At 35.5% G+C, this 24,660-nt stretch overlaps 1 protein-coding gene across 7 annotated transcripts in view; it reads left to right on the top strand.

The window, feature by feature from the left end:
• Window positions 1-24,660, top strand: part of EXOC6 (exocyst complex component 6) — a 199,519-nt gene that overhangs the window by 119,083 nt on the left and 55,776 nt on the right. For 5 of the 7 annotated variants that reach the window (XR_011486471.1, XM_070464108.1, XM_070464109.1 and 2 more), the window contains exons 18-19: window positions 2,072-2,251; window positions 14,892-14,921. Coding sequence is in view for 6 of the 7 variants with exons in the window: in XM_070464108.1 (XP_070320209.1) it covers window positions 2,072-2,251; window positions 14,892-14,921 (210 nt within the window). In the remaining variant the exon portion in view is untranslated. The remainder of the gene's footprint in view (window positions 1-2,071; window positions 2,252-14,891; window positions 14,922-24,660) is intronic. The other 2 variants (XM_070464110.1, XM_070464111.1) reach the window with 1 other exon arrangement.

The following is a 24,660-nucleotide window of genomic DNA, read 5'->3' as shown; positions in this document are numbered from 1 at the left end:
AGGTATTGTTCTCATATGTTCCTTTAGTTCTTTGATTATTTTAAAGAGCTGATTTAAAACCTTTGTCTTATAAGTCCAATGTCTCATACTTTCTTGTTTCTCTGTGCAACTTGCAAATTTTATTGAAAACTGGACATTTAAAATAATGTAACATGGATGGATCTAGAGATTGTCATACTGAGTGAAGTAAGTCAGACACAGATAAATACCATATGATATCGTTTGTATGTGAAACCTTAAAAGTGGGTACAAATGAACTTATTTACAAAACAGAAGTAGAATCACAGGTGTGGAAAACAAACTTATGGTTACCAGGGGCTAAGTGGGGGAGAGAGAAACTGGGAGATTGAGACTGACATATTGATTGAGGTTGACAGATGCACACTACGATAGATAACTAACTGAACCTACTCTGTGGTGCAGGGAACTCTACTCAGTACTCTGTAATGGCCTGTATGGGAAAAGAATCTAAAAAAAGAGTGGATATGTATGTATAACTGATTCACTTTGCTGTACATCTGAAACTAACACAACAATTGTAAATCAATTATATGCCAGTAAAAATTTAAAATAAAGTTGTATTGTAATGTGGCAATTCTGATAATCAGATTCTCCTTTCTCCCCAAGGTTTGTTGTTTCTTCCTGGTAGGTGGTTGGTTGTTTCATGACTTTTCTGAATTAATTCTGTAAAGTCTGTATTTTTTGTCATCTGTGGCCACTGAAGTCTCTGCTTAGTTAGCTTAGTGACCAGCTAGTGATTGGACACAGATTTCCATAAAAATCTGGAACCAATCAGTCTCCCATTCTTTTTGAGGGACTCTCTGTATTTATTGGGGCACGCCTTCAGCAATCAGGCATTTGACACCTCTGCGTTAACCTTCACATCCTTGCACAGAACTTCAGGGTCAGCTGTAAATGAGAGCTTAGAGCTTTCTCAGATCTTTCCGGAGTATGTTCACAGCCCTACACATGTACATAGTCTTCTAGATTCCCAGGAATATGTCAGAGCTTTTCAAAGCCATCTATGGACATTTCATTACCCTGTTTTTCCTTTTAAGCTTTTTGGTTCGCTTATTGTGTACCCTAGTTGTTATCTACCACCTAAAGTGTCTGTGATGTTACACAATTGCCTCTAATTGTTTTTAACAAATGCCCCCAGGAAAAAGGCTTTTTGCTCCTGACAATCCTGTTTTTAGGTCATGTAAAGCCTTCTCTGCAAGTGAGATCTTCCAGGGAATTACCAGCTAGATCAAATAATGATAATTCTCTGGGAATATGGCTTTAAAGGAGTGCCAACTCATTCTGCCCCCACTGTGTTGGCTGAAAGGCCAACACAGATTTGTACCACAGTTGTGGGATACTGATTTTCAAGGATACTGTGAACCTGGAGCTAGGGAGGAAAAGTGGAAATGGGGCACATTAAAACATCACAGAGCTTGTTTCCATACCAAGGTTCAGCAGTTTTTCATAAGTAGATGCTGCAGGTTTTGAATTAATTTCCAGACGTCTGGAAAAAGTGATCTTTGACAATTTTTGCTAGTTTTCTTGTTGCTTTAATTGATCAGAAAATGAGTATTCTTACTCTGCTCTTTTTTGTCACTCCATTTCTTTTATCTTCTTTTGAGAAGTTAACTGTTTCCGGAGCAATAGGGAGGGGGAACTCTTCTACTCAAAACACCAATAATGATTTCATTTCTTAAGTGATAGTCCAACTTAATTTCCCTCAGTGAGTCAGTGGATAGAAGTTGTCTGCATTCTTGACAACTTTTGTTTTCCGTTTCTGTTTCTCCCAAGGGTCTTAGAGCTGTGAGAACAGTTCAGAATTGATAACTAATAAGTTATCCTACCAAAAAAAGACAAAAAAGGTAAAGGTGAGGTTGGGGAAAAGAAGTGATGTCAAATAGAGTATTTTCAACCAGAAATCCTACAGTTCTGTTGGATTTTGAATAAATGTTTAAAATGTTAAACCAAAGAAATATAAAACATAAAATTTGGAATTTTAAGAAAACTTGTTTTTTTTACCTGATTCTGTAACTTATTTTTTACTTTTTGTTTTGTTGTATCCGGTCAGGATGCCCGACATGCAGCAGAGGGAGAAATATATACCAAGCTTAATCAAAAAATTGATGAATTTGTTCAGCTTGCTGATTATGACTGGACAATGTCTGAGCCAGATGGAAGAGCTAGTGGTTATTTAATGGATCTTATTAATTTTTTGAGAAGCATCTTTCAAGTGTTTACTCATTTGCCTGTAAGTATAAAAAATTTCAAAAAATTGTTATCATTTTGCTTACTCAAATATATTTAGAATTCAGTTTTAGTTGGAGGCTTACTTGTTTAAACCACTTCCTAACTTGAATATTTCCTTTCCTGTAAACCAATTTGTGAAAAATGTTAATTTAGCTATTGTTTTTATTCAGTTAAAATTGGTACATAACATCATATAAATTTCAGGTGTATAACATTATAAATTGGTACTTGTGAACACTACAGTGACCACTATCATAAATCTACTTCACCATCTACTTCACCCTCCCCCAGCTCCTAACCCTCTGGTAACCACCAGTCTGTTCTCTGTATCTATGAGTTTGTTTTTGTTTTGTTTGATTCTACATGAAAGTGAAATCCTATGTTATTTGTCTTTCTCAATCTGACTTATTTCACTTAGCATAATACCCTCTAGGTCCATCCATGTTGTCACAAATGGCAAGATTTCCTTCCCTTTTTTATAGCTATATAGCATTCTCTTGTATATACATATATATATATATATGGCACATTTTCATTATCCATTCATGGACACTTAGGTTGTTCTCATATCTTGGCTATTGTAAATTATGCTTCAGTGATCATAGTGGTGTATATACTTTCAAATTAGTAATTTTCCTTTTTTTCACATAAATACACAGCTGAAACAGCTAGATCATATGGCAGTACTACTCTTAATTTTTTGAGGAATCTCCATATTGTTTTCCATAGTGGTTACACCAGTTTACATTCTCACCAACAGCATATGAGGGTTCCCTTTTCTCCATATTCTCTCCAATACTTATTATTTCTGTTTTTTTTTTTTTTTTTAACCAATAGCCATTCTAACAGATGCGAGGTGATATCTCATTGAAGTTTTGATTTGCATTTTCCTCATGGTTAGTGATGTTGAACATCTTTTCATGTGCCTGCTGGCCATCTGTATGGCCAGCAAAATGGCTTTAGAAAAACGGCTCTTCAGATCTTCTGCCCAGTTTTTGAGTTGTTTGGTTTTTTATTGTTGAATTAGGTGAGTTCATTATACAGCTTGGATATTATCTGCTATTGTATATGATTTGCAAAAATCTCTTCCTATTTGGTGGGTTGCTTTTTCATTTGTTGATGGTTTCCTTCACCATGCAGAAAATGTTTTTTAGTTTCATGGAGTCCCATTTGTTTATTTTTGCTTTCATTTCTCTTACCTTTGGAGTCAGATCTAGAAAAACATGGCTAAGACCAATGTCAGGGAGGTTACCTCCTATGTTTTCTTATAGGAACTTTATAATTTCAAGTCTTTTTAAAGTTTTTATTTATACATTTTTGGTTGTGCTGAGTCTTTGTTGCTGCTCATTGGCTTTCTCTAGCTGCCATGAGTGGGGGCTACTCTTCCTTGTGGTACGCAGGCTTCTCGTTGAGGTGGCTTCTCTTGTTGTGGAGCATAGGCTCTAGGCACTCAGGCTTTAGTAGTTGGGACACACGGGCTCAGTAGTTGTGGCTCATGGGATCTAGAGTGTGGGCTCAGTAGTCGTGGTGTACGGGCTGTAGTTGCTCTGTGGCATTTGGAATCTTCCCACTAGAGATCAAACCTGTGTCCCCTGTATTGGCAGGCAGACTCCCATCCACTGTACCACTAAGGAAGTTCAGTTTCAAGTTTTTAACAGATTTGAGTTAATTTTTATGTATAGTATATGATAGTGGTCTAGTTTCATATTTTTGTGTGTGGCTGCCTAGTTTTCCCAACCCTGTTTATTGAAGAGCTTCTCCTCTCCCCATTGTGTATTCTTGGCTTCTTTGCTGTAAATTAGTTGTCCATGTATGTGTGGGTTTATTCCTGGACTCTCTGTTTTGTTCCACTGTTCTGTGTGTCTATTTTTATACCAATGCCATGTTTTTATTAGCATGGCTTTGTAGTATAGTTTGAAATCAGGAATCATGATACCTCTTTAGTCAATTGTTTGAAACTTTAATTTGTTTTACTTTTTAAGCCAGATAAGTTACAACTCACTTCCCACCAAAGCCAAAACAAACCCCCAAAACTGACAACATATTCTTAACTAGAAATAAACTCTGATAGTAGTTTTCATGAAACTACTTCAATATGATCAGTGACTTTTCTTTTAGAAAAGGTCAAGAAATTATTGGATATTTGTAGACCAGAGACTAAAAGTAAAATAGGAGCATTGCTCCATCCTATTATGTAGTCATGAACATTTACATCTGGAATAATCTGTTGATGAAATGTTTCTTAGGAAGATATGACAGGGACATTTGAGTGTGAGTAGGCTGAAACACTGGATTCTTCCTGTGAGGGATGCAAAGGGAATTCCCTGGTAATCCAGTGGTTAAGGGTCCATGCTTTCGCTGCTGGGGGCCCAGTTCAATCACTGGTTGAGGAACTAAGATCCCATAAGACTAGTGGCACTACCAAAGGAAGAAAAAGAAAGGCAAGACCAAACAGATGATGGTGGGATGCACATTTTCTCACTAGGTATACTCTAAACTAACAGAACTAGTGTTAAAATGTGAATGGAGTAGTTTTATACAAAAGAAGTAGGGGGGAATTTTGACCTTTTTAATATCATGATAAGATATAGGTGGACACAAAAATGTTAAATCTGAAGCCTACCTAACTGCCTCTAACCGTCTCCTTGTTTAAAATGAAAAGAAAAAAGATGTTATTCTCCCCATCTCTTTCTCTATCGAAGGGCCAGTTAGAATATTGAAGGAATTGCTTAAAAATAGAAGAATGTCTTAAAGAGATTTTTGTAGTGCATCTGTGCCAAAGAGCTTTTAGAAGCTTTTCCAGGGTTGATACTATATTCCTCACTATTGTTCTTGAGTTGAAAAAGGGAACCTGTGTATTATATATATAATTTTAATACCACCTCCCTAGTAGCTCAGATGGTAAAGGATCTGCCTGCAATGTGGAAGACCCGGGTTCAATCCCTGAGTCAGGAAGATCCCCTGGAGAAGGGAATGGCAACCCACTCCAGTATTCTTGCCTGGAGAATCCCATGGACAGAGGAGCCTGGTGGGCTACAGTCTATGAGGTCACAAAGAGTCGTACACGACTGAGCAACTAAACAGCATTACAGCAATTTCAAAAAAGTATGCATTAAATAATTATTGAATTAATTTGAATTCACCTTGTCAGTATATATCTCTGTCCTTCCAGCCAAATCCAGTTATCGCAAGTAAATACATTGCTCATGTGTGCACATATACAGAGATATACATATACACATATATACAGATATACATTATGTTTCTATGTTGCAATATGTGCTTCACAGGTTGACATGAGATGATGGGTAAGGATTTTGTGCCTAGCTCAGGTAAGATTAAGAGAGATTATATATTAGAAAGGTTTGGGGTAAATACCTTACCTCAGGTGGCTGACATCTAGAGGGAAATCCTGCTTTTTCATAGGACACACTCTTCTGCCATTTAGAATGACAGACTTCTGTCACTCACCTGATCTATTACAATATTTTGTATAGTTTTAGGTGAGTGTGTGCCATTTTGGATTTTTATGTCATCTAACATGGGTTTTTCTGCAAGGAAAGTTAACTTTTATAAAATGTAGACCAAAAATTCAACAACAGCAATATATAGGACATGAGAAAATAAGGAAATTATGTTTACAGTTAGGAAAAGAAAAAATAGTACTCATAACAGTATATTTTTGTTCAAGGGATGAACTGAAAGCATAATTCTGAAGCAAAAATATTAAGTTGTTGACTATGGTAAATTCTAGCAAGGTTGATTATTATGGCTGAGTATATTAATTCTCTGAAATGGTGAAGTTGTATAAAATATTCAGTTTGTGTTCTTTCAAGCAAAGAACAGTGTTATTAAATGCATTATTTTTCTAAGCAATATATGGCGATGTATAAGCTACCATTTTAATTTAAATGGTTTAGGCTAAAAATAATACCTCATCCTCAGGTTACCTTTGGATCTAGATAGAGAGAGGGCCCAGTTTTGGACTCTTTCAAACTAAAAGAACCTTCAGAAGGTATTTGTTCATCGCAATCAGTCAGTCCCAAGTCAACCAGCTTAGGTAGAATTAGTTATCCATGAAAAATTATGTGGGGGAGGTGGCTCTGGCTCCATGATTCTTGATTTTGACAGAGTTAGTAAACAGTGCCATGAGTTAGAGTCAATGGGAGCTGTGAAACCAAGGGTCACTCTTTCAAATAGTGCAAGTATTGGCCAGTATTGCAAGTAATTGGACAGACAAGTAGATCCTGTAGGATAAAGATGACTGTCTCACCCCACCCCTAAAATGTACCTAAGACTGGAGTTTAAAAGCTCCATTCTTAACTTCACTGCATATTTACTTTTTGTCAGTCCCTATGATTGTTGCAAAAGATTATTTTCCCCATCAAAGAGAGTCATGACTTGTAGTTGCTGACCACATTGCCTAGTAAAGGTTTCATTGGTTCTAGAAAAGTTATAATCCACCTGATAGGATTTTGTTCTCTCCTCACAGGGTATGAGAACAATAGAACTTAATGGATGATAATGGTTTTGATGGAGCCCAGAGAAAGAACTTTATTGTTTTTCTCTTTTCTACTACACTGTGGTTGTGGTAGGAAGCTGTAGAATTTGGAAGGTCACCAATAATGTCTACTTTAAATGCCTCCAGTCTCTATGGTTGAATGGGTGAGAGAACTGGTATATTACTTTCCTCACCTGTTTCTCTTAAGAGTCAGCCAGCAAGCCTATGCAGAGGACAAAAAGTAAAGAGTTGGCTTTGCTTCCACGTTAGAAAGCATTTCCCTGTGCTGTAGCAGAGAAGCCAGGCTCTCTGCTGGCCACAGGAATTAACAGTAACTTAAAAAGCAGTATTTATAATAATGACGGGTATTTCCCCACACCCAGAATGTTAAACTGCCCTGCTAAATATATTATCTCTTCAGGAAACTTACCATTTAATGACTCAGTGTTAAGCGCACTTACATGTTACTATTCTTAGGGACCAGAGTGATGAAGGGAAGAGAGCACAGGGTGGTCTTTAGAGTTAAAACGACTTATTTTTAAACCTGAGATTTTTAACTTCCTGGCTGTGGAATCCTGGCAAGTTGTTTAACTTCTCTGAACTCCTTTACTTCTGCAAAATAGACATAATCCATTTTTCCCATAGGACTTCAATTCAGTTCCGTTCAGTTCGGTCGCTCAGTCGTGTCCGACTCTGCGACCCCATGAACCGCAGCATACCAGGCTTCCCTGTCCGTCACCAACTCCAGGAGCCCACCCAAACTCATGTCCTTTGAGTTGGTGATAACAATCCAACCATCTCATCCTCTGTCGTCCCCTTCTCCTCCTGCCCTCAATCTTTCCCCAGCATCAGGGTCTTTTCAAATGAGTCAGCTCTTCGCATCAGGTGGCCAAAGTATTGGAGTTTCAGCTTCAACACAGTCACCCATAGCACTATCAAAGGATGAAATAAAATCATGTGTAGAATAGTTGGCTGGCAGGGTACTTGACATAAAGTAGCCCCTATTAATAAATATTTTATCTTTCCTTCTTCTTTCTTCCTCTGTTGTTTTAAGGCCTTTTATAGTATTAGTTTTCAGTATCATTACACTTTTTTTTGTTGTATTTATGCCTATATTTTTGGCTTGTATTATTTAGTTTTGAGTTCTGTGCTTTTGCATTATGTAGCCATTTTTAAAACTTCTTCATTAATTATTAAAGATACTCACTATAAAGTATATTTATTTGAATAATTGTTATAGCTTGACTGCAGTGCTTACAGTGGCTGATGGTCAGATGCTGCCTAATGTCAGTAAAGTGTGATTATTGTATGATATAAATATTATTTTATCCTCAAATCAGTGCTCTTGAAATCAGCAATGTTTACTGTTTCAAATGTAAGTGAACTTTCTTGTTTCTGATGATTTTTTCCTGACAGTTAAAGACTATTGCTCAGTATAGAAGAAAATTTTTAAAAAAAGTTATCTTCTGTTATCTTTTAAAAGGAAAACTACTGTTAACATTTTGACATGTGTTCTGCAAGTCATCTTTTTCTAATGCATTTGTAGCACTTATTTTTAAGCCTAACTTGTAAGCAAGCTTTGTGTCTTTTAAAGATTTTATATTAGCTAGAAAATTTGAAAACCATTCAATTTTGAATTTTAAAACCATTCATTGTTAAATTTTTAAAAGCATTCAGCATTCATTCACCACTTATAAGCCTATAAATACAAGATATTGTTGAGCAGCTTGCAGTTATTTAGTAATTCATGACTGCCAAGTGGAACTCAGTAATCTTTTACTGTGAATACAGTACCACCTAAAAACCCATCAGTGAGCCGCTGGAAACAATAGTTACCATTTCTTTCTTTCATATATGCTAGTGATGTGTTTGTTAAAATAAAAATGTTTTATTGATTTACAACCACTAAGGGATATGTGTAAATGATGAACCTGGTGCCACTAACTTTTTAATTTGCACTTTTAATTTCCATAAATAGTTTAAAAAACATTATGCTTTCTGTAAGTGAGAAATAAGTATATATATCCAGTGAATGAAGGTGCATGATTTAGATAGAAATGGATAGTGTCTAACTTTTAAAACCATACTCTTCTTAAGAATTTTTTTCTGGAGATGCGGTACTGTATTGAAAATCCTGAGATTCACGGTCTAGGCCTGATTATTCCAATTAACCAACGTTATATAAGTTGACAAATCATTCAGACTCTGAATTAATTTGCTAATTAATATGTTTTATTTCATAGAACTAAAAATGAAGGTTGTTTTTTAAAAAATATTTTAAAAATAAAGGCTATTTTTAAAAGTTGCTTCTGTTAATATGTATACATGGTAATAAGTCAGGTATCCCAGAAGACTTTGGGATGGAAAATAGCCTTCCCATCTCCCCTAAGCCCAGACTACCATTTCACCATGTGTTTTCATTTCTTCTGGTGGTTATCTTAAAAAGAGAATATCTTGTGAGTCCCTACTATGAAAGATAAGGCACATGTATTCAATAGCGACTTCTCACTTCATCCTTTTTCTTCAGTTTGATGTTTTATTTCTTATGTTTATCGTTTCTTTATATAAAAGTTATACTCCTATTTTTCGTTCCTTTTCTTTAGTCAGTATCTTAATTCACTTCTATGTAAGATAAAGACAGTAGCCCCCCTCCCCTTCACTCTGTCGGCTCTTCACCCGATGTTTTCTGACTGCTGCAGAGGCCTCTGTCTCTGCTTTGTACCAGTTGCTCTCTAAAATTGCTGTGTAGCTGTTTACCTGGAACTTTCTTTCTCTGATCCTCCAGAGTTGGAAACTGTTTCATGGATTTCAAGTGTTTTTAGTACTTCACTGGTTGGTTTTGCTAAACTGCCACAGTAGCTTTCTCCTATTGAAGTCCTTGCATATCATGAAATACCTTCCCTGTCCTTGTGTTTGATTGATAATTTATTAATTCTAGGTTGAATAGTTTTTCTCTGACAATTTTTGTTGCATTCCTCCATTGTCTTTTGGCATCCAGGTTTTAGGATCTATTTTTTATTCTTTTTTTTTTTTTTAGGTTATTTCTTTTTTCTTTTTTACTTTTTTATTAGTTGGAGGCTAATTACTTTACATCATTACAGTAGTTTTTGTTATACATTGAAATGAATTAGCCATGGATTTACATGTATTCCCCATCCCAGTTCCCCCTCCCACCTCCCTCTCCACCCGATCCCTCTGGGTCTTCCCAGTGCACCAGGCCCGGGCACTTGTCTCATGCACCCAACCTGGGCTGGTTATCTGTTTCACCCTAGATAATATACATGTTTCAATGCTGTTCTCTTGAAACATCCCACCCTCGCCTTCTCCCAGAGTCCACAAGTCTGTTCTATACATCTGAGTCTCTTTTTCTGTTTTGCATATAGGGTTATCGTTACCATCTTTCTAAAGTCCGTATATATGTGTTAGTATACTGTAATGGTCTTTATCTTTCTGGCTTACTTCACTCTGTATAATGGGCTCCAGTTTCATCCATCTCATTAGAACTGATTCAAATGAATTCTTTTTAATGGCTGAGTAATATTCCATGGTGTATATGTACCCCAGCTTCCTCATCCATTCGTCTGCTGATGGGCATCTGGGTTGCTTCCATGTCCTGGCTATTATAAACAGTGCTGCGATGAACATTGGGGTGCACGTGTCTCTTTCAGATCTGGTTTCCTTGGTGTGTATGCCCAGAAGTGGGATTGCTGGGTCATATGGCAGTTCTATTTCCAGCTTTTTAAGAAATCTCCACACTATTTTCCATAGTGGCTGTACTAATTTGCATCCCCACCAACAGTGTAAAAGGGCTCCCTTTTCTCCACACCCTCTCCAGCATTTATTGCTTGTAGACTTTTGGATAGCAGCCATCCTGACTGGCGTATAATGGTACCTCATTGTGGTTTTGATTTGCATTTCTCTGATAATGAGTGATGTTGAGCATCTTTTCATGTGTTTGTTAGCCATCTGTATGTCTTCCTTGGAGAAATGTCTGTTGAGTTCTTTGGCCCATTTTTTGATTGGGTCATTTATTTTTCTGGAGTTGAGCTGGAGGAGTTGCTTGTATATTTTTGAGATTAATCCTTTGTCTGTTGCTTCGTTTGCTATTATTTTCTCCCATTCTGAGGGCTGTCTTTTCACCTTGCTTATAGTTTCCTTTGTTGTGCAAAAGCTTTTAAGTTTCATTAGGTCCCATTTGTTTATTTTTGCTTTTATTTCTAAAATTCTGGGATGTGGGTCATAGAGGATCCTGCTGTGATTTATGTCGGAGAGTGTTTTGCCTATGCTTCTCCTCTAGGAGTTTTATAGTTTCTGGTCTTACATTTAGATCTTTAATCCATTTTGAGTTTATTTTTGTGTATGGTATTAGAAAGTGTTCTAGTTTCATTCTTTTACAGGTGGTTGACCAGTTTTCCCAGCACCACTTGTTAAAGAGGTTATCTTTTTTCCATTGTATATCCTTGCCTCCTTTGTCGAAGATAAGGTGACCATAGGTTCGTGGATTTATCTCTGGGCTTTCTATTCTGTTCCATTGATCTATATTTCTGTCTTTGTGCCAGTACCATGCTGTCTTGATGACTGTGGCTTTGTAGTAGAGTCTGAAGTCAGGCAGGTTGATTCCTCCAGTTCCATTCTTCTTTCTCAGGATTACTTTGGCTATTCGAGGTTTTTTGTATTTCCATACAAATTGTGAAATTATTTGTTCTAGTTCTGTGAAAAATACCATTGGTAGTTTGATAGGGATTGCATTGAATCTATAGATTGCTTTGGGTAGTATAGCCATTTTGACCATATTGATTCTTCCAATCCATGAACACGGTATATTTCTCCATCTGTTTGTGTCCTCTTTGATTTCTTTCATCAGTGTTTTATAGTTTTCTATGTATAGGTCTTTTGTTTCTTTAGGTAGATATACTCCTAAGTATTTTATTCTTTTTGTTGCAATGGTGAATGGTATTGTTTCCTTAATTTCTCTTTCTGTTTTCTCATTGTTAGTGTATAGGAATGCAAGAGATTTCTGTGTGTTAATTTTATATCCTGCAACTTGACTGTATTCATTGATTAGCTCTAGTAATTTTCTGGTAGAGTCTTTAGGGTTTTCTATGTAGAGGATCATGTCATCTGCAAACAGAGAGAGTTTCACTTCTTCTTTTCCTATCTGGATTCCTTTAACTTCTTTTTCTGCCCTGATTGCTGTGGCCAAAACTTCCAAAACTATGTTGAATAGTAGTGGTGAGAGTGGGCACCCTTGTTTTTTTATTCTTTAATATTCTAAAATGTCATGATAATGTGTGGAGATGTTAGCTTTTATTTCATTTACTTAGCTCTTTAGTCAATGGCCCCTTCCTGTCGAAGGGAAAGTTCAGCACAGGAAACTTCTCTTTTATTATTTTTTAGATCATTTTTTTCCCTCCACTTTTCTGTTCTCTCTTTCTTGGACTGTCATTAACTAGATGTTAGAGTTCCTAGACTGATCTTCTTTATCTTTTCCTTCATTTCCTATCTCTTTTTTTGTTCTCTGTTTTGGGAGGATTTCTCAATTTTATTTTCAGTCCATCTAGAGAATATTTTACTAGTTATATTTTAATTTTTAAGGAATCACTCTGTTTTAAAAGTGTTCTTTTCTCATAGAATACTGTTCTCTCTTTTTAAAAAATGTATATATTATCTTTCAAATCTCCCTGAGGTGTTAGAGGTTTTTTTTTTTTTAGTTAATTAATTTAATTGGCTGCTGCAGCCTCTTTAGTTGCAGCATGTGGGATCTAGTTCCCTGACCAGGGATTGAAAGCCTGGACCCCCTGCATTGGGAGCACAGTGCTTTAGCCTCTGGACCACCAGGGAAGTCCCTGGAGGGTTTTTTAAAAAGATATTTTCTGTTTCTTGAATTATCTATGTTACCCTTGAATAGGTTTTTTCTTTCTTTGTTTTTCTCATTCTCTTTTAACAAAGAATGCCTGAAACGCTGATTTGCGTTTACTCTGCTACTGTATAAATACCCTATTTTTTGATAGATTTTTTTTTCCCCTTAGTTAGGAATCTGACTGGAAATTTTTTTAAATTTGGGAGGGACTTTGCCTAAGATTCTTAACCTTAGAGTGAGCAGGTATAGAGCTATCCATGAGACTGTGGTTTCCTTTCTCTAGGGCTGATTTCGTGGATGTGTAACACGTGCTTTGGCACGGGGTCCTGAGTTTAGAAGCGTTCTGCACTTGCTTTGGTGCTTTGCTGGCGTCTTGAAATTCTTACAGATTTTTGGACATTTTCATTTTGCACTGAGCTCCACAGATTGTGTAGCCATCACTGCTCCTCTTTCCATTGTCACAACACCCCCCTTCCTCCTTCCTGCTCTCTCTCTTTTTTTTTTTTCTACCTACACCTGGAGTCTTACCTCTCCCTCTAAAGTTTCTCCCACTATGGAAAAATGCTTGTGCTCTGTAATTAGGCACAGTTGTTCTAAAAATCTTTAGTTACTTACCCTGTTTCCCATCGCATTTCTGATATCTGTCCTCTCTCATATGCACAACTAGACCTCTAATACACAGCTGGCTCCCAACTCCACTGTAGTTCCCCTAGTAGCATGTAATGGGCAGTTGCTTTCTCTTCTCTATTTAATCTGTTTTCTGGGTGACTTCCCTGGTGGTCAAGGTGTTAAGACTCTGCATTTCTAGTGCAGGGAGCACAGGTTTGATCCCTGGTTGGGGAACTAAGATCCCACATGTCTTGTGGCATGGCCAAAATAAATAAATAAATAAATAAACATTAAAAAAAAATTTTGTTTTCTGTCTTCTAGAAGGTATCCCTTAATGAATTCCCCTAAATGCCTTCATTTTCTGTGTTGTTAAACATTTTATTCCTGTTTTGTAATTCTGGGCTTCTTGTATCACTTGTATCTCGGGATCAGTGGGAAGCAAATGCATTAACTTAGTCTACCATCTTGATTTTGAACAACTTCTTTCCTTCTCTTTGAAGTAAAATGATTGGATGCGATCACCTCGAAGGTCCCCATATATAAAATTTATTATTAAGTGTCACACAGGTGTAAAGTTCTAACTTAAACTTAGATTTATTTATTCTGGCACCTTATTTTCTTTTTTAGTTTTGCTCTTTTATGTTCTTTGTCCTTTGGTTCATACTTTTCCCCTGAATTAAATATATAGATGTACATGTCCTTTGACTTCACTGGAAACTGCAGAGGAGAACTTTAATAGTCAGGAGTACAATCACAGGCTTTAATCACCCTTTCTTTTATGTGATACCAGAAAGAATTATATTAAAAGTACAAAAATTATATTTTTTAAATTGTTACATAAGCAGCTGTGAATACATTTTAGTACTTATCAAGTGAAAACATGACCATATATTTATTGTATACATATATGCTGACAAGTTACTTTTTCTTATTTCAATATTAATCCTTAAATATATAATGATAATGAATAATGTTGATCTGATGACTTATTGACTGTAACATAAAAATTATATAATGTGAACAATGATGGAAGCATCACAAATCCTGTGACTTACATGGTGTTCATGTTCATGTGTTAAATGTTGTTGACTGACTTTTATTGACTGCATTACAGAATTTTAGCTAAATTTCATCTTGGCTTTATGACTTTTATATCTCACATACAATTATATACCTTTTACGCAATTTGAAAGATTTTGGGAAAAAACAGTTGAATAAAATAACTGTTGTGATGAGATTTTGCTAATCCAAACAAAATTTTTTTGGAAGTTAAATCTAGAAAGGACCTAGAGGTTACCTAGAGTGTAGTCCAGTCTTCCAGAAGAATGAATTGTCTGGATAACACAGCTGCCAACCCACTGCTTACTGTGGGTAATTAAAATAATCTACCTGGCTAGTTAAATGTCTTCCTTCATTTCTGCTTGTGGTTTCTCCTTTACTCCTTGTGTGTTTGGTAAAAAGGATAACTTCCCCTATGCAGGGCCGCCTTCAGTTCAGGCTAGATCAGATATTCAGGTGTCACTAATAAATAGATTTTGAGTTTCAAGTGATAACAACAGAGTGTCAGCTGGCTTGTGTATGGTGTAATTTTTTACTGCTTTAACCACCACTTCTGTTGATATCAGAATACATTTTCCTTTTTTATGATTGCGTGTTTGACTTCCTTCTCAGACTAACAGCAGTGATCATGCAGCCATGTCGGTAAGTAGATACAAGCTCAAGCTAGCATGCGAATTAGAAAACAATGAACTTCCTGCAGGCTTATTTTTCTCTGCTTAGGTGCTTATGGAAAATTTTAATTGTTTTGGCAGTTTTCTTGGTACATTTGTAGTTTTTGTGGAAGCCAAAGTTTGAAGATAATAACTAGTTGTTTTGGTGAAGCAATCAAGATTCTCTGGGACTTGATTGTGAAAGTTAACATTATGGTGCATCTGTGGTGAGTGCAATGCTTTGGGAATATCTCTCTGTGGTCATCTCAGGCATGACAGGCCATGCTTGAAATATTTTCCTTATCTACAAATGAGTTCAATAGTTCAATAAGAATATATACTCTAGAGATTTTTGTGAGGGTTAAATGAGATAGTATACATGAAATGTTCAGAAAAGTGCCTGGCATAAAACGAACACTCAAAACATATTAGTTGTTATATTTGTTTGTAAGATTATTTGTTCTTTTCCTGAATGCTTTTTCTCTACAACACGTATCCCAGACTCTACTTGTAGAAATCTCAGTGCATAACACAGTATAGCTCATGACCCAATTCAAATGTTTCTTTTTCACCCCAAGCCCAATAGTGTTCATTGCCTTCCTCAGCACCTACTCTTTTTTAGTGGCTTTGTCACATTTTGCCCTTTATTGCATTTGTTCATCCTTTTCACCTCCAGTTACAAGCTCTTGAGAGCCGAAATAAGAACTCAAATGTTGTCTGAGTATACATATTGAAAAATATTCTTATTTTTGAAAAAATATCATCTAGCATTTAAAATTTAAATGTTCCTAACCTACATTTTGTCCTTTCTGTTCTTATTTCTATTGTCAAAGTTCAAATTTTGATTATCGTAATTGTCTCCTAATTCGTCTTTGCCAATAGTCTCTCATTACTTCTGTTCATCCTACATATCAAAGCCAGATAATCCTTTCCAAAGCACATTTTAATTTCATTTTCTCTATTCAAAAATTTCAAGATCTCTCACTTATCTACTGAACTAAGTGAAAATTCCATAGGCTAACAAATAAATGACCTTAGTCTCTTTCTGATACATTTCTGACCATGATTTAACCTGGGCATTTAAAGTGGAAAATTCACTCTGCCCTGCATCTAGCTTGAGTTTTCTACCTTGTCTTCATTTATAACTGTAAAAATTTTGAATCTCTTTCAAGAGCCATCTTTAATGCTACTACCTCTTTCATGAAGCTTTTACTGAGTCTGTTTAACCTTATGTTGAGACTTTGTCCCACTTTTATGGTACTTATTTATATTTTGTCTTGAACTATGGTTGTAGACTTTCCTTCTTTCTACTCGCAGAATTTAATGTCATTATGTCAGGAACTGTATCTACTCATCATGGTGTCTTCTATACTACCTAAACACTGTCTTACATGGAGGAAGTGCTTTATAAGTACTTTTAAAGTTAATATGAGAGGAATAGTGAATAACTAGACTATTATAAAGATAATTTTCTTGTGTGTTGAAAAAGTATGAAAAGTATACTGCAGGGAGTTCCCTGTTGGCCTAGGGGTTAGGATTCCAGGCTTTCACTGCCAGGCCCTGGGTTCAGTCTCTGGTCAGGGAACCGAGAATCCTGCAAGCTGTGTGGTGTGACCAAGAAAAAAAAGTATACTGTAAAAATCAGAAGTTTTGAATCAAGAAATTTGTTTGTCAAATATAGAATACTTCTAGTTTTGAAGAGAAAGTTTACAGTCTTATTTGCAGACAGGAATTTAGAAAATACCTGTGTGAATGTGATAATAGTAAAGATGGTATCAGTACCATCAGATGAATAGAAATATTTGCATGGTTACTCGTTCTTTATACACCTCCTTGAAAGGATAATATAATAACTCAGATCACCACTCTCTAGATACAGCTATAAATGTTGAATAGTGATTAAATAGTGATTAAAACGAACCTATAGCATGAAAATAACTTGCAAATTCCCAACACTAAGACTAATACTTTGACTTTTTGAAGGGACAGACCCTCAAGCTTTCACTTGACCTTTTTGCTCATTTAATAAGTGTTCAGTTCATTTCAATAAATGTAGTAGTTGTTAAGTACCTGTTAAGCGTGCTTACAGATTTCCTGCAGATAGACCATATGCATATTCAGAATACAGAAATGATACTAACCTTGCTATCCAAAAAAAAAAGAACCTCAGATTATTTCCTGTCCTGTATTTAAGGATGGATAGACTTGGGGATCAGTTTTAGATAAATGTGAGTGAATAATTTAGAAAGATTTGGCGCTTGAATGTCCAGTGTTTTAAAAAAGTTACTTATTTGAAATAGTTCTTTCTATGGTGGTAAGCGAGGTATTTCTATGACACATTTTGATAGTTATTTCCATACTTTATAATAAGTTACTTACAAGTACACAAAAATCAACAAGAGCAAACCATTGACAGTATATCAGTGCAATGGAGAAAGTTAGAGAACTTTGAGAGAAAACATAAATGAAAAAGTTGAAAGCAATCAAGGTCCAGTGTTAGTAATAGAATTTCTATTTTTTCTTAAGCTTTTTCATAATGTAATAAAACAGTTAAGTGATTTCACTGTTGGAAGTTAATTGCAAAAGAAATCTTGCTTTTTAGTTGAAAGTGAACATACTTGAATTTTATAACTCTAATCCTTTTGGGTATTAAGTTGATGTCTCTATTAGCTAAATACTGACTAATCTTGGTGAGAAATTTGATTTCATAAGTTTATAAGCCTTATGTGTGTATGTATCACACAGCATACTTAAATATTTCCCTGCTGTCAAAGGTTGTAGACAACAGTATTTTGAATTGCTTTTAATGAGGGCATAGTTGGAAGAAGTAGTGGTATTAATAACGAAGGACTTTTAGCACGAGAATTTTGATAGGAAATCAGTGGATTAGGGGAGAAGTACAAGACCAACCTGTAAGTAACAGATTAAGGAGATATAAATGGAAATAAAGTGGACTCTATATACACACACAGAGTATTAGTACATACATGTATATGCACACTTAGAAATAACCTTTTACTTCACTCTCTAATGGCTATAGATGAAACAGACTATATAATTGATGCAAGCTTTATGAGCAAAGGATCATTTTTAACAGGAAGATTCAGTATCAAAAACAGATGAAAACATACCATCTAGCAGTTTCACTGCCAGATGGCAACAGAATTTGTGTTTGTAGGGTACTTTAGTTTTTGCAAATAGCGGTAAGTTCTAGGAATGAAAATAGTATCTTTCCTTTTAACCTGTATTACACAATAGAAAGAAAAAAATAGAAGATAGTTCTTTCACCATACCACCCCCCCCCCCCAGCGTTAAGTAGGCCAAGGATGAGGGGAGAAAAGAGTCTAAAATATGTGGATAAGAGATTGTTTGAGTTGGAATTATGTTTATTATGAGCAGATAAAGTGAAAAAGACGTCAGATCCCCTGAAGTGAAAGAAAGGAGATGGTAGGGAAAGATGTTGGGAGTCAGAAGTTTCCTGTGCAAGCCACGATCTGGTGATGCTCAAGAACCTGTATTTTTTTTTCTTCCCTGTATAGAACAGACAGGAATGGATAAGGATGAGGATAAAAGAGATTATACTTTGCAGAGTGAAGTCCTAAGAAAAGTGCAAGTTTAGATGAATATTACATATATATGCAACAACTTAATCACTTCCTTTTCTTTCATTCAGGAGACTAGGCATTGTAAGGAAGCTGTTTTAAAACTTTCTGCCTCTGATGAAAATTGGTCTGGTAGCTGGTAATAGCATTGAGATTTAAAGCCTTTGTTTGGAAACAAGAAGGAGGCAGTTGACAAAGGCCTACTGTAGATGTCTATAAGGACTTATTTTTCACTCTCAGAATATTGTTGAATGTCATTTGCAAGACTGTTTTTAGAAAAAAGTGCTTAGTAGATGACTTACCTTGTTTGCCCCCTCCTCCCATAATGAATTTTGTTCTGTTTTAATATGTATCCTTCCCTCACAGGATACATTTCCCTGAATAGTTTAAACTCCTCTTCCAGGTACTCCCTCAACTGAAAGTGACTAATAGTATCTACCCCAACTGCATTCCTACAATCTAGGATTTAGCCCAATGAAATTACCTGTTCAAAAAATCCTTAATATTCTAGGTGAGTATACTCTAAACCTTTGAGAATTCCCAAATTTGAGAATATGGCTGTGCCATGTAATTTCTTTCAGAAAACACTGTAAGATACAGTTGAAAACTGTAGATCTTAACGAGAGTTACTTTATGCATGTCAACTAAAAGAAGACAGCTAAGCCAGATTGACTTGGGGAGGTTGGGACTTTGACTGTATTCAGTCTCTGAGTAGTTCCTCCCTGCCCACACCCCATTTCACAGAGTACCTATCTCAAATGTCAGTCTCAGTAAATGAAGCCCTACTTGTACTGAACTCTCAGAGTCATCCTTAAAAGGGTGAAATCTAGATATAAATGCCTTGGATGACAAAGGCCTACTCTGTGTTATGTTTGCATATGTATGGCTATGTTTATAATGTATTGGGCTTCCCCAGTGACTCAGATAGTAAAGAATCTGCCTGCAATGCAGGGGACCTGAGTTTGATCTCTGATTGGAGAAGATCCCTGGAGAAGGGAATGGCTCCTCACTCCAGTAATTTGCCTGGAGAATTCCATGAACATAGGAGCCTGGTGGGCTGCAGTCCATAGGGTCGCAAAGTCAGACATGATGAGTGACTAACACTTACTTACTTAGCCTCCTACCTGTATATATTAATAAGAGAGAGTCAGCTTGGGTGACATTTGTCCATTTTACTAATGATCATGTGGAAACAGTCTATACTCTTCTAACTTGTTAGTGATTCTGACAACTTCTTTGCAAATTTTAAGTTGTACTGGCGTTGTGAAATAGTAGTTTTTAATGATTATATAGTCCTAATACTCTGAGGTGGGTGCTTATGTAAAAAAAATGAGGCTCTGACTCTGCTATGATAGAGTTGTTGTTTTAATAACAGTTCTTGGATGTTTCAGTTTTTCAGGCTTAATTCCTGTGGCTTGACCATAGTATTCAGTCACATGTGAAGTTTACAGCTTGTCTTAAGCTTCTCTTGCATTTCTTACATTTGCCAAGGGAAAAGGTTATAGGGCCTTGATATTTTTTGCTTCCCTCTTTAAACATGTACCTAATTGCCCAATTTGCTGTTATCGAGTGAATTTAGGAGATAGGAAATATCTCTGTCAGTTCCTACACAGCACAGACTAGCTTCTTCTTCATGCAACCTTGGACAAAAGTGTGTTTAATCTAGATTTCTGGTATAATCAGTAGCTTCGAAACCTTGACCTCTTCTAGATGTCACTGCCCTACTTGTCCTTGCATTCTCTTTCTTCTTGTTAAAGTTAAGAGAAGTTTGAGGATATCATGGGACTGCCATGACAGCAGCAATGATATTTGCAGGAAGCTAAAAATCTGAGTGCTATATGTCATCTAAGACCATGTTCAAAAGATTGTTTAAGAAGGAGGAAAAGGCCACCAAAGTTTGATGAGATCTGTGGTTGGGATGGGGCTCCCCTAGTGACTCGGCGGTAAAGAACCCACCTGCGAGTGTAGAAGACTTAAGAGATCTACGTTCGATCCCTGGGTCAGGAAGATGCCCTGGAAGAGGGCATGGCAACCCATTCCAGTATTCTTGCCTGGAAAATCCCATGGACAGAGGAGCCTGGCAGGCTACAGTCCATAGGGTCGCAAAGAGTTGGACACGACTGATGGCCAGCACTCGCACACACACACACACACACACACACACAATGTAAAGGAGGTATTTTGGAGAATGTTAGGGACATTAGAGTAAGTATATTTTGGTAGACCTATGAATTTTGGGGGCATAATCTCAAAACTGTTTTCAAGATTGTATTAAAGTTATTTTTAAAACTTGCTAAAGAAATTCATCTTGATATTTAAACCTTTAAACATACATTCTATATTATTGGGAATCAGAGACATTTCAGTATTATACCATGTGTTCAGCCAGAAAATAGATTAAAACCTTACTAGATGATGGAATCTTTGTGTATTTGTGAAGTCATCTTGGGGAAATTTTCATGTTTTAGGTATGTTTTTTCCAGATTGAATAACATTTTTATGTTTGCATAGAAGTACATTTAAGTAGTTTCATATAATGAAATTTAAATTAGTGAATCTTATGTAAAATAGAAAGAATTATAATAGATTTCTTAGATTAAGATGTCTATTTTTCAACTTGGCATCATTTTTCTACAAGAATTAATTTCTGGTTTTAGTGTTGGATACTCCATATTTGATGAAAGACCTCACTCTTTTGGACTATGTGTTTTAAAAGGCTAAAAATTGTGGTTCTTTAGGAGACTGACCGATTCATCAAAATATTTCCTTTCTTCTTTCGTCTTCCCTCTGAAAAGGCTGTTTTGTATCTCATAACTGAAATTCACATTGCAAATTGAGAGGCAGTAAGTTTGAATACTATAGTAGTATTTTGCTGTTTTTATTTAAATAACTTTAAAAGTCATATAGAATCAGAGTTAATAAATTTGCTTACCAATGTTAGATTTAATATTCAAATTGACCATGATTTTATTCAAGTTTTAAAGTTTTTCCTGACAAGTTACATAACTTTTCAAAACAAAACCTGTTATCAATTTAAAGAATAATAAATATAGTGAATAATATTTCTGAGTCTATATTTTTCTTGACTTAAATAAAAAGTAGCTTATTGTGCAGAGTTGATCTTTTTATGGGGGTATAAATAAAAGAAAATGGATTCTCCTGGGATCTTTAAGGAAAATAGACCAACACAGAAAGAATGATTGTGATTTCAAGAGCACATTTTTATGTAAAGTGTATTTGAGAGAATGAAAGCAACATTGAAAAATGCTTTCAAATAATTATTGAAATCAAGCCTTCCTATTTTATTAGATCTTTGAAATAAGAGAATGGTGAGAAGAAATGAGAACTTCAAATGAAAATTTAAATGTGTCAAATTAGTTTCTAAGTATTCTACATTTCTCCTACTATTATATTAGAGTAGATCTATCAAAGTGTTACTTTGAAACCAAAACTGTTTTGAGTTATAATCTAATAAAATGTGTTACATTTTTGTTACCATGTCATTTTATGATGTTTCAAAGGAAACAGAGTATCTTTACCTAATCTATAATAGTAAATTATTCTGGAAATTTGGCTTGACATACAAACAGATGTGTTTTCTTGATTCCTTTTAAACTGAGGGTTGGTGGTTTGTGGTTTATTGTTTCTGTGATTGGCGTTAAAAGCCCTATTTCACAGCTTGCAGTGAGGGACTATTGGGTAAAGACTGTCTGTGTTCCACAAACTAAATTCAAAAAGTGTCAATCAAGGTCTCACATAGGTTGCTTAGAGAATGAGTTTTCTTACTGATTTCACCAAATGTCGCCTCATGCTGTCTTTGATTGGCACAGCCTGGCAGGGAGGATGGATGAATCTGTCACCGACTGGATAATTGTGTTGCTGGACTCAGTCTGACATCAGGTCTTTGACTCTTAAGTGGCTCAATACAAAACAAATTAGCAGATTGTAGTCATATTTCTCATTCTATATGCTTTGACTTTGTTGAATGCAGTCCATAAATCATATTGACTGACACACAAGTAAATGATGAAAGCTGCTTTTGAGACATGAATCTAGAAAGCAGCAGTGTGAAGGTGCCATGGAAGGATGCATATGGTTGACCCTCTGGGAATTTCCTAGGAGCCAAATGTCTCTTTACCACAATTGTTCTTAGAAGAAAAGCTTTTGGGTAATGCGAAAAGGATCTAATATGTCAGCAGATTCTCTTTTACAAGTTCCTTTGAAATACAAGAAGTTTGTCCAGGGGTTTTCTCTCTGTGCAAGTTGTTTTTCAGCAAGATGTGAGAGCAGGGTAAAGAAGTAGTTACCTTTAAAAGCTTGGCAGGTGTTTTTACTTACTTATTGAAATTCATGTTAAAGAAAAGGAGAATGTTAGCAATAGTTGCAGTTAACTTTTCAGATGAGAGGAGCAGAAATTTCTAGGTGCTTGATACTAAATGTGCTATATTTTCTCAGTCACTTCATTTAATTATTTTGGCTTTGTTTGTTGTATTGTTAAAAACCAGAACATCTATAATGAAAATGGCCAGTTTTTAAAGATAGTTGTAAAAGTACTTAGATTATTTTTGTTCTAGAAGGTGATACAGTATTAAAAGCATCAACAATAATAGCAAAATAGTGTTCGGAAAGGAGTGTTTTGGTTATACAAAAGTGTAACCAAGTCTACAGGCATCAGAAATGTTTGGGGGATATGCAAGTTTCTGGAATATTAAAATTTTCTGTCTCAAAATAAGTAATAGATAAAATTTAAGAATATTTGCTCACATTTTATAGTCAAAGAGTACACATTAAAAAAAATTGATCTTATAGACTATAAGTGTTTAAAGGATTTGAACCTTTGATATCAATTTTGAGCTATAAAAAGGAATTTTTCATTTCAATATTTTATAAACATTTTAAACTTCTATCTTTGAGAACAATAAGCCTGTATTTAATATGCATAATCAAAGGAAATTGCATGTGTTACTTAAACAGAAACACGTGTGTGTGTGTGTGTGTGTGCACGCGCATGCATGCTTGTATGTTTTCATTACCCACATCCACCAAGTTTATGAAATAGCCTGTATTTTTGTACTAGTACTATTATTTTGGCTCCAGTACTATTGCTGCATAGTCATATGTAGCATCCGAACCCATGTTAAAATTTTACACAGTGTGTTTGTTTATGAAATGAATGTAGTAGTAACTGTTTTTGGTAGTTTATTAATCTGCTTTTGCAGTTAGTACATTATAGTGGCAACATAAGTAGGACATGGAACTGATTTGATGGAGAAGTTACATTAAAACTAAAACATGCTAGTTGTTCCATTAGGTCAAAATGACATTTCCATTAAGTTTTTTCAAGCCTACTACATTGTAATTAAATTACATGCCATTGATTTCTTCTTTTTCTGTCTCTCCCCTCCTGCTTCTCTTTCATATTGATATTATTCTGCTTGGGAAATGGAGCTGCATGTCTCCTAGACTAATTCTTCTTGATTTGGGGATCTTGAAGCATGCTGGGTTTTGCATTGTTTGTTACATTCCTTTTTGGCAGTTCATCAGTATTTGTCAAATATATTGTTTGCATCAGCTTTTATCTCTAAAGTTTCTGATTTAGATATTGGCATTCCATTTCAGATGCACAATTTTTTTTTACTGTGCATAGTGTCTAAATACTAAAGACTTATCAAAGATTCGTAAGGATCCATAAAAATTGCTTGTTTTCAGTCTGACTTTAAATGTGTAATTGAATGAACAGTTGTTCAAGTAAACATCTTAAAAATACATTTGTGTTCCTTATTTTCTAACAGATCAATCCTATGTAAACATTTTTGCATCAATATATTATAGCATTTATGTTTGGAAGATTTTCATGATTTTGTAGCTTTATTGGCCTTTGTGATAAGTAAGAAAAGCATAATGATCACATATCACTGGGTAAATATTTGTTAATGCTAATAAGGCAAAACATGGCACATCCTCCAAAAGTTCTTATTTCTAACCTTAGTCATAGATCTTTGAATCATATGGGTGTCAGTCCTTCACCAAATCACATAATTGTGGGTTGGAAATAGCCATACTAGTGGTGGTATTTACACTGGAAAGCTTTATCTGAAAGTTTTTGTAATATTTTTTCAACTGTAGTTA

Source organism: Odocoileus virginianus, unplaced genomic scaffold (assembly GCF_023699985.2).
Source record: "Odocoileus virginianus isolate 20LAN1187 ecotype Illinois unplaced genomic scaffold, Ovbor_1.2 Unplaced_Contig_15, whole genome shotgun sequence".
Lineage (NCBI taxonomy): Eukaryota > Metazoa > Chordata > Mammalia > Artiodactyla > Cervidae > Odocoileus > Odocoileus virginianus.
Note: the sequence above shows the minus strand (reverse complement) of the source record. Positions and strands in the feature narration are given on the sequence as shown.